We start from the raw sequence: 12,424 nt of genomic DNA, 5'->3' as shown, positions 1-12,424 counted from the left end.
CTCATACCCCCCCTCAAAGATCGATTTTTCTGGCCTTCCCATGACTTGCCATGACTCCAAATCCATTTTTCCTGGGGGCTCTTGATAGCTGCGAACAAGATGGTCAAGCCCGAATTGTCAGAAAAAATCAGGTGGTCGAGATACAGAAGGTCCTCCTCCCCCCCCAAACTCACATATCTTCCTATTATGTAAATACCGGTATGTAAAAGGGTGTCCCTACTGTTTTCCAATGATATAAATCGATTGAAAATAATACCAGAGCGATTTGAGACCATACAAAGTGACATGTGCGAATTTGTCACATACCCCCCTCAAAGATCGATTTTTCTAGCCTTCCCATGACTTGCATGCCCTCCAAAAGCATTTTTCCAGGGGGCTCTCAATGTCCCTGAACACGATGGTAAAGCCCAATATGTCAGGAAAAATCAGGTTGTCGAGATATAGAATGTCCTCCTCCCCCCCCCTACCCCCTATATCGCACCACACTCAAATCTGACTCAAGACCGATACTGAAAATAGTGTTCCTACTGTTTTTCAGTCGTACAAATCGATTGGAGATGATCCCAGGGTGTATAGAGGTCGCCAATATTGCGGTTTGGTGGAGAGGGCAAAAAAGTCAGTATTTCGACCATATCTCCATATTCCAACCGCCGTTTTTCTTAATTCTTGGTTCATATGATTCCTGGAAGATGCCTCTAAATGATGTACCAGCCCAGGAAAAGATATTTTTTCCAAAGTTTGAAACCTATTTCTGTTTTGACCATATAAGTAAGATGTGTGTGCTGGAGGTCAAGAAACACTGAGCGGTACCTGTAAAGTCCTAAAGGATTATGAAGGAGGGAACCACAGCATACACATGGCATCCGATTCAACACCGTGTAAAGTCCTAAAGGATTATGTGTCAGGAGCATAGGCACGGTGCGATATTGTTAAAGCAACCGAGACGAGAAGGCTGCATGAGCAGGGCATTCCACACTTTCAGAAGAATTTACATATTACGAACTTCGCACTGCAGCCTGGCGTCGTTGACATGGATAGGTCATCCTGGTGCTGCTGTCAGACAACATGTTGTGCGAGAAAGCACGAAACTGATAAGACGTTATGAATGATGTTTGAATTTTAAATTGCCTTGCTGTGTGGTATAATAATAGAAGCTAGTGCGCCGCCACAGCATCATCAGTGCACTTCTCAATGACCATAAGACTTTGATTTACTCACATGCGACCGGTCTCTGCGGATTCTCCTTCAACTTCAAAACACGAGTCCGGTTTCTGTCGCAGAGGACGCGCCCTTACAGCACGCTCCCAAGAATATCTCGATATCAAATACCATGCACGCACTTCAAACGACTTTTTTGGAGGTTCACCGTGACTCTGATCATGTTAGCTTGTCCGAGTTTGACAACATAGATATACACGTAGAAAGCGGTGCGCGTCACTTAGCCAAATCGGTCTGGGAAAATTTTAAACCTTAACCATACGTAGTTCATCTGCGCGTGGTCCATGTTCGTACTAACGGTACCGTGGAGCCAGAATGCATTTCACTCCACATAAACCATCTATACAAAAGTTAGCTACGGCAAAGATGCCTTCAAGCATCTTGATCACGGTGGGCTCCTCCAACAAAACGAGCTAATTTCTGCAACAAAATCGCGAGAAAGCTTCGCTGATCTTTGATAGGATCAGTGCCCCACGCCTTGTGAGGGGTCTGCGAACAATGTTCGAGGATGGTTCTGCAGACGTCTTTGTAGGACTGTGCACGACGTTCGTGAATATCCGAAGACTCCGTGTGTTCATCCTTCAAAGTCGTGACACATGCATATCCAGAGAATTGCATTCCATACGTCGCAAGCTCGTCCCTGTTCTTATTCCACCACTCTGCCATCACAGGACGAAAGTCTTCCAGGCACGTCACCACCATAATAGTGGGTACTTTGCTATCACGGACAACTGCCGATAATATCTTGTAGTGAGTCTGCAGAGCCTTTGTTGCTCGCGTTCCGCGCACACAGTATATAAGAAGATGGACACCATCTTCCTGGTTTAGACCTCGGAGGAATGTAGTCAAGTTCCTTTCAGCTATCACCGCAGGCACTGTGCCTTCTGAGCCTTCATTTAACCCTGACGACATCATGATGATCAGTAAGCCGCTCTAGACCAAATCCTTGAGCATGAAAGAATGCGTACCTGCTGTATCCCACAGCCTGAAGCGTTGTCCGCTGATCGTCACATCATAAGGAACATGTGTAGTTGTACACGCGAGGGCATCAGGAGATGTTTTCGCTGCATCACGACCCATGATAAGGTTTATGAGCGAGCTTTTGCCTACCCCACTCTCCCCATAGAGTACCACGTTACGCGGTCGACCTTGAAGTGCCTAAGGAGACATCAATCACACCCATTGACCGATCTTGCAGATCACGAACCTGCTGTGAATATGGACTCCTTGTGTCTACTGCACCTGTCGTGTCTGTGGAGTTGTAGCTATCAGACATCTTCTCTGATAGACATAATGATTAGTTGTGCAAAAAGAGAATAGCACAATCCTACTTCGCTTGCGATCCGCTCAGTCTATTGAAAAGATGGATAACGGCTCCTGGGCGTTTAAATATTGGCTCCGTGTCGAACGCTTTCGGCCAGATCCAACGTGTTGCACCCTGTACCACGGTTATGAGGGCTAAGCTACGGGAGCATCCGATTAAAGAACACATAAGGACTTCACATCAAAACGTGGCAAGCATCGAAATAGCCAGATTCCTCTTTTGAATCGTGTGGTAGGCATGGCTTGTGCATGCCCGTCTAGACCCTGCAGTTTCATTGCAAATATTGGGTATCGCCGTTGACTCGCTGAGAGATCGATCAAGGAAGCTGCCGGGTGCCTTCCCTGTGGGCGTTTAAAATGTAAGAGGATGATGTAAAAATTATGAAAAACGCACCGAGAGGGCGTGGTTCCACCACCTTTCGCATCACATATACCAGTTACAAATAGAATCATTCTGGGCAATTGTACGACACAGCGCAGAATCGCTATAGTACAGGTACGAGTCCAACGTGAAGGGCCGAATGTCACTGACCGAAAGTCTAGCATAAGATGGCGTCAATGTCGACTCGGAACGTTGTTATCTTTGGAGAAACAGGAGCAGGCAAAAGCTCTGTCATCAACCTGATGGCTGGCCAAGAGATTGCGCACATATCGCCCGACTCTCACCGTTGTACTCTGCATTGGACAGAGTACCAAATAACCTTCGAAAATGGGACTCGATACAAGGTGTTTGATACGGTCGGCCTCGAAGAGCCTCGTCTACAAACCGGAGAGTACCTCTCCGCAATTTCAAATGCACATGGCCTCATCAACACTTTGAAAGAACGTGGAGGTGTCAATCTCTTGCTCTTCTGTATACGTGGAGGTAGAGTCTCGGCAACCATGCAGAACAACTATCGGTTGTTCTTCGAATTTCTCTGCGAGGAAAAAGTCCCACTCGCACTAGTCGTCACAAACCTCGAAAGAGAGGCAACGATGGAAGACTGGTACATGCGGAATGTGAGCTCCTTGGAGAAGTATAACATCAGGTCCGCGGGACACGCGTGCATAACTGCGGCGAATTTACTGGACGGGAGGCATAAAGACAAGTATGAGGAGTCGCGTGGAATAGTCCGTAGAGTGGTTGAGGCCCATTGCAATGCATCCATGGAAGGGTGGACCGGTGGTCAAGGATGGCTTGCATCGTTCATTACCAAGCTTGTGGAATTTGTCGTTGGACGTCCCAAAAAGACGGATGTCGTTGGGATTCTCTCAAAACGATGTGGAATGGCCAAGGAGGTGGCCCTGCAGGTAGCGCAGCACATTAAATCCGAAAATCCGAGTCAGTCGTAGAATAATCTCAGACTTGTCATCGACACTAGTATCGGGTACATACTACTACTACTGTGATGTACGTGTAGCATTCCCTCGCACGTAGTAGTACAACAACCACTTGAGCCGACAACTAGTGCTTGAGGCAGTGGCAAGAAATAACATTACGAGGTATGCGTTATCTAAAGTTCATGGACATCCTGCAGACAAAATCAGTAAAGATACTAGTTGACTCGGACTTAGGCCGATATAAATATTACATACCTCAATCCGACAAACTTCTCAGCACATCTACCAGCTCCACTTGCACCTTCTCGATCCTTGTCGCCTGCTTTTGCGCCTCTCCTGAATTGTGCAATCTCAACGCCGTCCGCGCTTCTCGCACGAACGCGTATGATTGTATTGTGGACTCTTCAACCTCTTCGACCTCTCTCGAAGCCTGTGAGGATGTCGTATCATCAGCAATCAGACCAGAAAGGTCAACACAAGAAGCCCGTAGAAGAGCAAGGTCTCGTAGGGTGTCGTGAAGAGGAAGTGGTGTTTCTTTTGGTGCCATGATCGGAGTCCAAGCACTGAGCTACTTAGTAAGCTATTTTACGATCAAACAACTGCCCTGCCCATCTCATATAGTTTCCAATTCGCTCACCACTGGCAATCACCTCAGAGTCACGAATCTATCCATCCCTGGGGCATGCGCAATCGGATCAGACCTTTACCGCACTTCTTGAAATATCAAATACTCATGCATTGCGCGCACTCGTGGAACTCCTTGTATGAGATGAAGAGATAGGATCGAAGCCTTCTCGAATCTCGAAGCAAGATAAAGAAAGGTAGGCGGCGTCGTCATCTTTGCCTCGTCATCTGGTTACTCAACAATAGTCATAGGTACTTCAGTGGCCCATGTATCAACATACTGGTACAGGAGCTTCAGCGCACGAGTGATAGATTTCAATATCTTGCCATCCTTACTGATTTATATCTTCAGCAATAAACGACATTTCATGCTCTTAAGTGGTGCTTGATAAGGCTCATGGTCTCCTCGTTAAGCGCTCGCTATCAACGATCTTCGGCTTGGAGGTCGGAGATCTGTCCTCGCGAAACAGATGGCTCTGCGCGAATTGGTGCGAGTTGTGCGTTCGAAGCTAAACACAGAAGATGCAGTTTTACTGTCTGATAATGATTTTTCGTAGTGGCAAGAACACGGTTCACCAAGAAGGGAATGATGCGGACTCCAAGAAGATACTGACTTAGCTGTTCTAGAGACAGGGTTGTCCCTCGCAAGAGTTGTCGCAAACGATCTGAATTTACACGACATTCTGCAATTGTAGATAGTTCTTGTTTTTTTAAGAGATATCCTTGTATATATCACTGTCGCCCAAATGCAATGATCACGTGTCTGCTATCTTATAATCTCGAGTAAACTTCGCGAGATAAGCGAGGCAAAATACCACAACTTGAGGCATGCACATGGTATTATGTAGCTAGTCCTGTCATATATATTCGTAGAGAAAACAGTCAACAGCAAATGTTCAATGATTATAGTATCCACCAATCCGTACCGAATATAGCCAGCACCCTGTGGGTAAACAATATGAGATACTTATAAAAACCACACAGACACTATGTGCAGTATGTATGAAACATCGAATGAGATACCGTCCTCACAAAAACAAGCGTCCCAATCTAAAACTTCTCTCCTGGGCCTAATGGGCCCAGCGGGCCATACTTCTCACCGGTACGACTCTGGTCCTCTATTCGTGGGCCGTACGGCCGATGTTGTACGGGGGGCGTTCGTGAACCCGAGTCGGATGACGCGTAGGACATGAGACGCTGTTGTGATGGGTTATCGCTAAGCTGATACCGCGCGGCGTACATCGTGCTCGTAGGCGTCCGTTGCGGGCTCTCATCATCATCAAACCCACTCTCCAACATCGCCTCCAACTCTGCACTGCCAACCACCTTATTCCCATCCGCCCCATGCCCAGACGGTAACAGCCCGGCAGGTGGAGCAGGGAACTGAGCATTGTTCTCGTTGTATCCACCAATCTGCGGACCATAATGATCGTCTTCGGATGACACAAAGGAATACGTGTCTGATCCGTCGCCGTATGGACTACGTGCTTCACTGCGCGCGCTTAGCAGGTCATTTTCAGAAATGTACCCTGCCGGATGCATACGATCAAAGTCACGCCGCCGTCGTTCTTCGCGCTTGAGTTTGCGTAAGCGCGAGCGCTCCCAATCTTCCCAGCGGCGAAGAGGAACAGAGGAACCATCGAAGGTGCCAGAGCCAGCACCATGACCTTCTCCCTTTGTCTCCCCTTCCACTTTCCTGTGACCTATCCGTTAGCACTGCAGCAACTACTTGCACGAAACGAAATGTATGTACCTCGTCTCACCCCATGAGAAGTCATCAAAATGCCAGAATGCATACACGGGAAGAACAAAATTCCACACCGGAAGTGCCACAAGGTATATAATCATCCAGAACACATATACGACCTTCCTCGTTGTTATCAATATCAGCACAGCTGGAAGACCCAGTACAGATACAAGCAGCATGAGTGGGATCGCTTCCTCGAAAGTCGTTGGGGGTTGCATGATCATGCCCACAATGAGGGCATACGTGAGCACGATGGCAATAGGCAGTACGACCGTCCCGAGCAAATCCATGAAGACTACGAATTGCATGCTAAAACAGAATGTTCCGCATAGATTGCGCACAAGAACAAGTTCCATCAGATTGTGGATCGTGCTGTTGATCCATCGACGACGTTGGGAGAGGAGGACCTTGAAAGTATCGGGTACAACAGTCCGGCATTTGGCTTGGGGTAAAAACATCATCTTGCGATTGGGGAATGTACGGAGGAGAATGGTGGTGAGGAAGCGGTCTTCTCCGAGTAGAAGAAGATTTTGTTGGTGTAGCGTGGTGACCTCGCTTTGACTGTATTCGCGTACAATTTCAGGCTTAACAATGAGAGGGATCCAGTCGTCACCCGTCATTTTGCGCGCTTTCAGTCGAAACATGGAAAAACATCCTGGCAAACATGAAACACCACCGAAGACTGATTCGAAGGCTTTGGCTAAGTGATGGGAGATGAAGTATTCGAAGACTTGGATGGCGGTGACCCAGGAATCACGTTTGTTAGCTATGCGAGTTTCCCCGCAGACGCCCATGATCATCTGGTCGTGGTGCATACAGTTGACGAGGTATTTCAGCGACTCAGGGTATACTTTGGTATCGGCATCAACCTGTGGGTACATCAAGACGTGGAAGTAAAGCAGTAGATGAATACGCACCATCAAGCAGACCTCGAAGAAGTCGGGCGTAACACCCATCAGGGTATGGATCTTCCGGAACAAGTCAAAATCAAGAGGGGTCATCCGATCGTTATATGTGACGCGAGAGAAAAAGTTCATGAGAATGAGTTGGCTGTCTCGTTTGCCGCGGTTTCCAGGTTTTTTGTCACTGGTGGCCTCGGCCTCTGTTCCGCACTTGACAACAATGACAGTGGGCGTGCGACGACCAGCAACCGCTGAACGATGTTATTAGTACCAGCCCTTCGCACAAAAAATAAAGGCGTACTGTAGTGACCTGCATAGACCATTGCCCTATTTTCCCGCTTCGTTCCACTTCCAATTGCAAGATAACTCATGGGCGTGGGATTACCGAATCGAGGATCTGCATCCAGTAATCCCACACAAATATCAGGTGTGCTCATCTTCTCTCCTGCGCCAGTGATCATGCCATCGGCCACAACAAAAAGCAGCTTGCGTGCATCGGAGTAAGTCGTCCGCGAAATGGAATCCAGAGTGGAGCGTATAGAGTCTTCACCCTCAGAGTAGCACGTTACGAGGCAGATGGAGAATAGCTCCGCGCCGATTTGCGTCAGAGACATGACAGGTGCAGCTTCTGGTAATAGCGTTGTACTGGAAGATGCAGGGAGGCGGGTGGGGATTGCTTTGACGAGTTTCTTCGACCCATGAGGGCCAGCCCACGGTGCCGTACCCGTGCGGTTGTCAACTGAGATATTTGCACCTCCAGGCATCACCGCCGGACTGATAGCCGATCTATTGAGATGCGACTTGTCCGGAGCACCCGCAAGCTTCGTAGACAGGAACCAGTTAAATACACACGCCATTGCAAAGCGAACAAGGACGAGGGCAAGGATGACGATGAGTCCGACATATAAGAAGAGGGAGCTGACAAAGCAGCCGGGGGTGATCTTGGCAATGTTTCCTGCGTAGTATCGCTGATAGAGGCATGGAACTGCTGTAAGGATATCGGCACGGTTGTAGAATAGACGAGTGCCATCCTTTCCACTGGAGCTCACCCGTGTCTTCAGGATGGTGCGAATTGCGAGATCAACAGGGTCGGAAGCTACTGGACTGGGATGTTGTGTCATGTAGGGATTCATGTTTAGCACAGCACCGTCGATCACGAAGTAATTTGGGAGGGCGGCGACTTGATCCCAGTCGTAACCAAGCAAAAGTGTTGTCTCTTGGATATCGAGTTGGGTAAATGTGGAAGAGGCGTTGATTGGACCAAGAGGACAGTCTGTTGTAGATATACACGGTTGGTCCAAGGCAACACGGAATTTGAGACCTTGGCATGCGTGATATTGGCTGGCAGTACGATAGAAGTAGGGAGTGATGTCCTGTCCTGGCTCTTGCAGTGTGAGTTGATCAAGGTTTACACTTGCGGGACTCTTAGCCTGGGTGACATTGTATACGATGCCGAGTATGCTAAGTGTACCGGGCATTGAGCCAAGAATTGAGTACCGCGAGGGGTTCATGTTAGATGTCTCGGGACACAAGACCTTCTGAGTGCCGACGGTGATGAAGCCAATGATGAAGCATAAGATAGCGATAATAAAACATAGGGCGATTTTCTCTCTCCAAGCCTGGATCTTGCCTTTGTCTTTGAGACCGCCGAGAGAGCTGAGCAAAAAGGATGGGGCCCAAAAAGTAATGATCTGAGCGAATAAGCGCCATGAATCGAAACCGCTACTCCGGGAACCGGTTTGTATAGTACCTGATGCGGAAGGGGCGAGGGATGATTGGGGGTTAATGAGAGGTACTGGTGCGACACTTCGCTCCGGGCGAGTGAGAGTTTTTGCACGACGTATAGTGGTGCCCGTGGGTTGAGGCGGACGATTTGTAGGGACTGGAACATCAGCAGATGCGTACGTAGGCTGTGGTGCGAACCTAGCCGCCATGGCTCTCTCTAGAAAAAAGACTGACTTGTACACCCAGAACGGCACTTTGGTATCTGGGATAATAAAGAGCGGTTAGAAATGAAAGACAATGAAAACGAAAAATCGTGAGCCCGGAGCAGCCAGCTGAATTGACGTTATAGTTGGAAGTCAAGCTCTAGCGTAGCAACAATATTCACTCAGCACGTGAGACTTTGATACGATACAAACTGCAACTACTTTAATTGGTCACTAATGCTTTGTTTGCCAAATAAACTTCGTTGTTCGCCTTAGTGAACACAATAAGAGGCTATACTTTTTCTGCGCCTTAATCGACATTGTTCGCAACCACTATTCTTCAAGGTCAGACGCTAAAAGTGTCTAGGCTATGCATATCAGCTCAAGAGCGTCGTCCATGCCAGTGACTTTCTAGAGGAGTTCAAACACCATCGGCGCTATAGCGCCAATAATATCATAGGGCAATGGGCATAGGGCATAGGGCTTGGGTGATGATTGGAGCTTAAAAACTAAGTTTCCAGTATACTTACTACATTATATGAGACTACCGTGACATAGTAGCGCCCTTTTGACTCTCATGATTTAGACTCACCCACCACTCGACGGACAACTTTCTAAATGCCCAACCCACCTCAGCGCTCCAGATCCAAGGCCGCGGAAAATGGAAGGGGTCAACGAGTCAATACTCCCACGCTCCCAGTGAATACGGCAGCGCGTACGGTCTATGATGACCACTACACCTTGAGTCAACTTAGTCAACAAGACGCAGGGCAGCTCACGAGGGACACAACAATCCCCGAGTGCATTACCCAGCCTGGGGATGACACCTCACAGGTTTGACAAGTCCACTAGTATCTCAATCAACGGCGGTTCCTGATGCATTTTACTTAGCCATCCACTTCTGAACTTCCATCTCAGTGAGGTGTTCCTACCGAATCAAATGTTCATTGATTCAATTCCCTCGTTTTTAGTCCCGAACTGGCACTAGCAGAAGATCTGACAGGTCAGATCTTCGGTGGAATAAATGACTACGTCGCCAGTGGTGCATTCGCAAACGTTTACAGATGTGAATGGAGACAACCTTCGGGCCCTATCAAGAAGGTCTGGCTAATGGGAAGCGCTGGCGTCACTTGCTGATCAGCCTGTCCATAATCGCACTACAGGTCGCAGTAAAATCCTTCAGGCATCACATTGATCGTTCCTCGGAGCAGGACTTAAGAGTAAGGGTCTATGGCTTCTGTTCTGGACACTATTTTATGTTGATTTGCTAGAGATTTCGACGAGAAACTGCAATATGGGCACACCTCGTCCACGACAATATCGTCAAACTTTACGGAACGACAGAGGAGTTCGGGCCAACCACAGCCCTTGTCTCCCAGTGGTTTCCGGACGGCACGCTATCCCATCTGATCACAGAAAAGGGTGCTACATTAACCATCAAGTCCAAGTTCGAGCTGGTAACTCAAACAAACCTGTTTAGCTGCAGTGAACCTAAACTGAATTATTCTCATTTACTAGCTTCACGGCATAGCATCTGGGCTCTACTATCGTTTGTATTCTATTCACTGTCGTCTTGTTTTGACTAATAAACTTGCCTTTAGTTCACTCTTTTCCCGTTGTTCACGGTGACATTACGAGTGTGAGCTCATCCTCTTTACAATCGATTGCGCTCACTAAACAATGCAGTCTAACGTTTTGGTAGATCTCAAGGAAGGAGAATACAAAGCTTGCCTCACGGACTTCGGCTTGTCGAGTGTCCTCTGCGAACGTTTAAAAAAGTGCCAAATTGAAGGATCAACTGTTCGGCCTGGTGCAATCAGGTGGACTGCGCCTGAATTGCTTATGTCACATGATCGCCCTTCCGACATCAAACCGACCACGCAGAACGATATCTATTCCTTTGGTTGTGTCATGTACCATGTAAGTGTAAGCGACTCAATCTACAAATCCACACTCAATGTATCATTCATCCCAGCTGTTGACTCTGACTGTTCCTTGGCATGACATCGACCAATTTAAAGTCCTTCAAAAAATCCACAATGGGGAGGCTATCCCGCGTCCTGATATATCCGAGGCGATGTCTGACGTCACAAACACCTTCTGGAATCATATCGAACAGTGTTGCTCAATTGATCCATCTGCCCGTCCATGTGCTCTCACGGCTATGAAGTTCATAACGGATGGACTAGAGACTATCGAACAAGATGTAAGCTCATGACTTGTCTCGTCGTGTAGGAGTGGAGTTTATGACTCTGGCAGGATATCCCTGTTAGCAGGGTACAAGAAATCCATCAAAATACATACTTGGTGGCGGAGCAGGTATGAACTCGCCAGCTTGTAATTGAAATAATTTGGATTAAATGTTCATCAAGCAGTCTAGGATTTCTACCGCACCATTGTTGCAGTCTTCCTTGCAAACATCATACAATACCGTCCCCTCTAGCCCTTTAACACATCATCTCTTCTCTACGGCTTCGTCGCTGGTGAGAGACTAGTGGTGCATTGTTTTTATGCATACTGATTCTTGCACGCGATCAAGTCACTTTCAGGTCCTTTAAATGTGTTACTTTTCGGAGAGACTGGAGTTGGGAAGAGCGCTATCATAAACTTGATTATAGGACACGACGTTGCACGGACGTCGCCAGACGCACCACCCTGCACACTGCAGCATACCTCCTACGAAGTCAGTCTTGCTGATCGCCGATTCAAACTTTGGGAAGTTTCCTCGATCGAGTCAACGGGTTTTTTCCGGACCCTTTTTACAAAATGGCGTCTGAAAAAGTCATACAAGAAGTTGTACAGAGATGACGGAGTCTATCTTCTTTTATATTGCATGAGGGGGTCGAGGGCCCAGAGAGCACTGATCAAGGATTATAAATTCTTCACTGATATTGTTGGCTCCACTGCCACTGTAGCAGGTGGCGTACCGGTCGCCGCTGTGGTCACTTCCTTAGAAGATTATCCCAAGGACATGGATGGGTGGTGGACGAAGAACAAGGACAATCTGGAACGCCTCGGCATGCGGTTCTCCGCGCACGCTTGTATCACTTCTCTCCCTAAAGATCCAACATCCTCGCTAGCAATGCTCGCACGTCAACAGCGGTCAGAACAAGTCATTCGCTCTCTTATTTATAACTCCTATAAAAGGGGTACCGAGACATCTCGCAGTTCCAGTCCAGGTATATAACTTTATGAAGAAGCGGGCTTATTTGCGTATTATTGTCTTCGACGATTTGGGTCCCCCCGGCGGGGCGCTGTGCGCACGCAACTGTTGAAAGATAGATTTAAGGCTTCATCCTGTCAATGAGCGTTGTGCATTACCTTCTGTATATCCTCTATGTCGCACTATACAACAGTACTTA

At 47.8% G+C, this 12,424-nt stretch overlaps 6 protein-coding genes across 6 annotated transcripts; 3 read left to right on the top strand and 3 right to left on the bottom strand.

Moving 5' to 3' along the window:
* Positions 1 to 1,532: 1,532 nt before the first annotated feature.
* On the bottom strand, positions 1,533 to 2,732 carry EDB93DRAFT_940613 (P-loop containing nucleoside triphosphate hydrolase protein). Its single transcript, XM_041458021.1, has 5 exons — positions 2,717 to 2,732; positions 2,550 to 2,656; positions 2,426 to 2,497; positions 2,187 to 2,376; positions 1,533 to 2,120 (listed from the first exon to the last, which is right to left on the bottom strand). The coding sequence occupies exons 3-5, from the start codon at positions 2,492 to 2,494 to the stop codon at positions 1,591 to 1,593; spliced, it is 789 nt and encodes a 262-aa protein (XP_041302484.1). The 5' UTR covers positions 2,495 to 2,497; positions 2,550 to 2,656; positions 2,717 to 2,732; the 3' UTR covers positions 1,533 to 1,590.
* A 166-nt stretch (positions 2,733 to 2,898) lies between these two features.
* EDB93DRAFT_940642 (uncharacterized protein) lies at positions 2,899 to 3,970 on the top strand. The gene is made up of 2 exons (XM_041458022.1): positions 2,899 to 3,037; positions 3,085 to 3,970. The coding sequence occupies exon 2, from the start codon at positions 3,091 to 3,093 to the stop codon at positions 3,871 to 3,873; it is 783 nt and encodes a 260-aa protein (XP_041302483.1). The 5' UTR covers positions 2,899 to 3,037; positions 3,085 to 3,090; the 3' UTR covers positions 3,874 to 3,970.
* Positions 3,971 to 3,995: 25 nt separating this feature from the next.
* On the bottom strand, positions 3,996 to 4,691 carry EDB93DRAFT_940553 (uncharacterized protein). The gene has a single exon (XM_041458020.1). The coding sequence runs from the start codon at positions 4,406 to 4,408 to the stop codon at positions 4,118 to 4,120; it is 291 nt and encodes a 96-aa protein (XP_041302482.1). The 5' UTR covers positions 4,409 to 4,691; the 3' UTR covers positions 3,996 to 4,117.
* A 660-nt stretch (positions 4,692 to 5,351) lies between these two features.
* EDB93DRAFT_940551 (glycosyltransferase family 2 protein) lies at positions 5,352 to 9,238 on the bottom strand. Its single transcript, XM_041458019.1, has 4 exons — positions 7,436 to 9,238; positions 7,150 to 7,385; positions 6,239 to 7,101; positions 5,352 to 6,181 (listed from the first exon to the last, which is right to left on the bottom strand). The coding sequence occupies exons 1-4, from the start codon at positions 9,066 to 9,068 to the stop codon at positions 5,536 to 5,538; spliced, it is 3,378 nt and encodes a 1,125-aa protein (XP_041302481.1). The 5' UTR covers positions 9,069 to 9,238; the 3' UTR covers positions 5,352 to 5,535.
* An 826-nt stretch (positions 9,239 to 10,064) lies between these two features.
* On the top strand, positions 10,065 to 11,095 carry EDB93DRAFT_1178381 (kinase-like domain-containing protein; the record flags this gene model as incomplete). The annotated part of the gene is made up of 6 exons (XM_041450579.1): positions 10,065 to 10,282; positions 10,334 to 10,519; positions 10,581 to 10,611; positions 10,664 to 10,701; positions 10,765 to 10,982; positions 11,038 to 11,095. Coding segments are annotated over exons 1-5 (435 nt in total), but the record flags the coding sequence as incomplete, so codon positions are not given.
* Positions 10,976 to 12,339, top strand: EDB93DRAFT_940378 (uncharacterized protein). The gene is made up of 5 exons (XM_041458018.1): positions 10,976 to 10,982; positions 11,038 to 11,268; positions 11,322 to 11,381; positions 11,443 to 11,545; positions 11,602 to 12,339. Coding segments are annotated over exons 2-5 (813 nt in total). The 5' UTR covers positions 10,976 to 10,982; positions 11,038 to 11,266; the 3' UTR covers positions 12,250 to 12,339.
* The last annotated feature ends 85 nt before the right edge of the window (positions 12,340 to 12,424 follow it).

This window comes from Suillus bovinus, assembly GCF_016758785.1.
Source record: "Suillus bovinus strain UH-Sbo-P2 chromosome Unknown EDB93scaffold_95, whole genome shotgun sequence".
Lineage (NCBI taxonomy): Eukaryota > Fungi > Basidiomycota > Agaricomycetes > Boletales > Suillaceae > Suillus > Suillus bovinus.
This window is presented reverse-complemented; position numbering and strand designations above follow the sequence as displayed.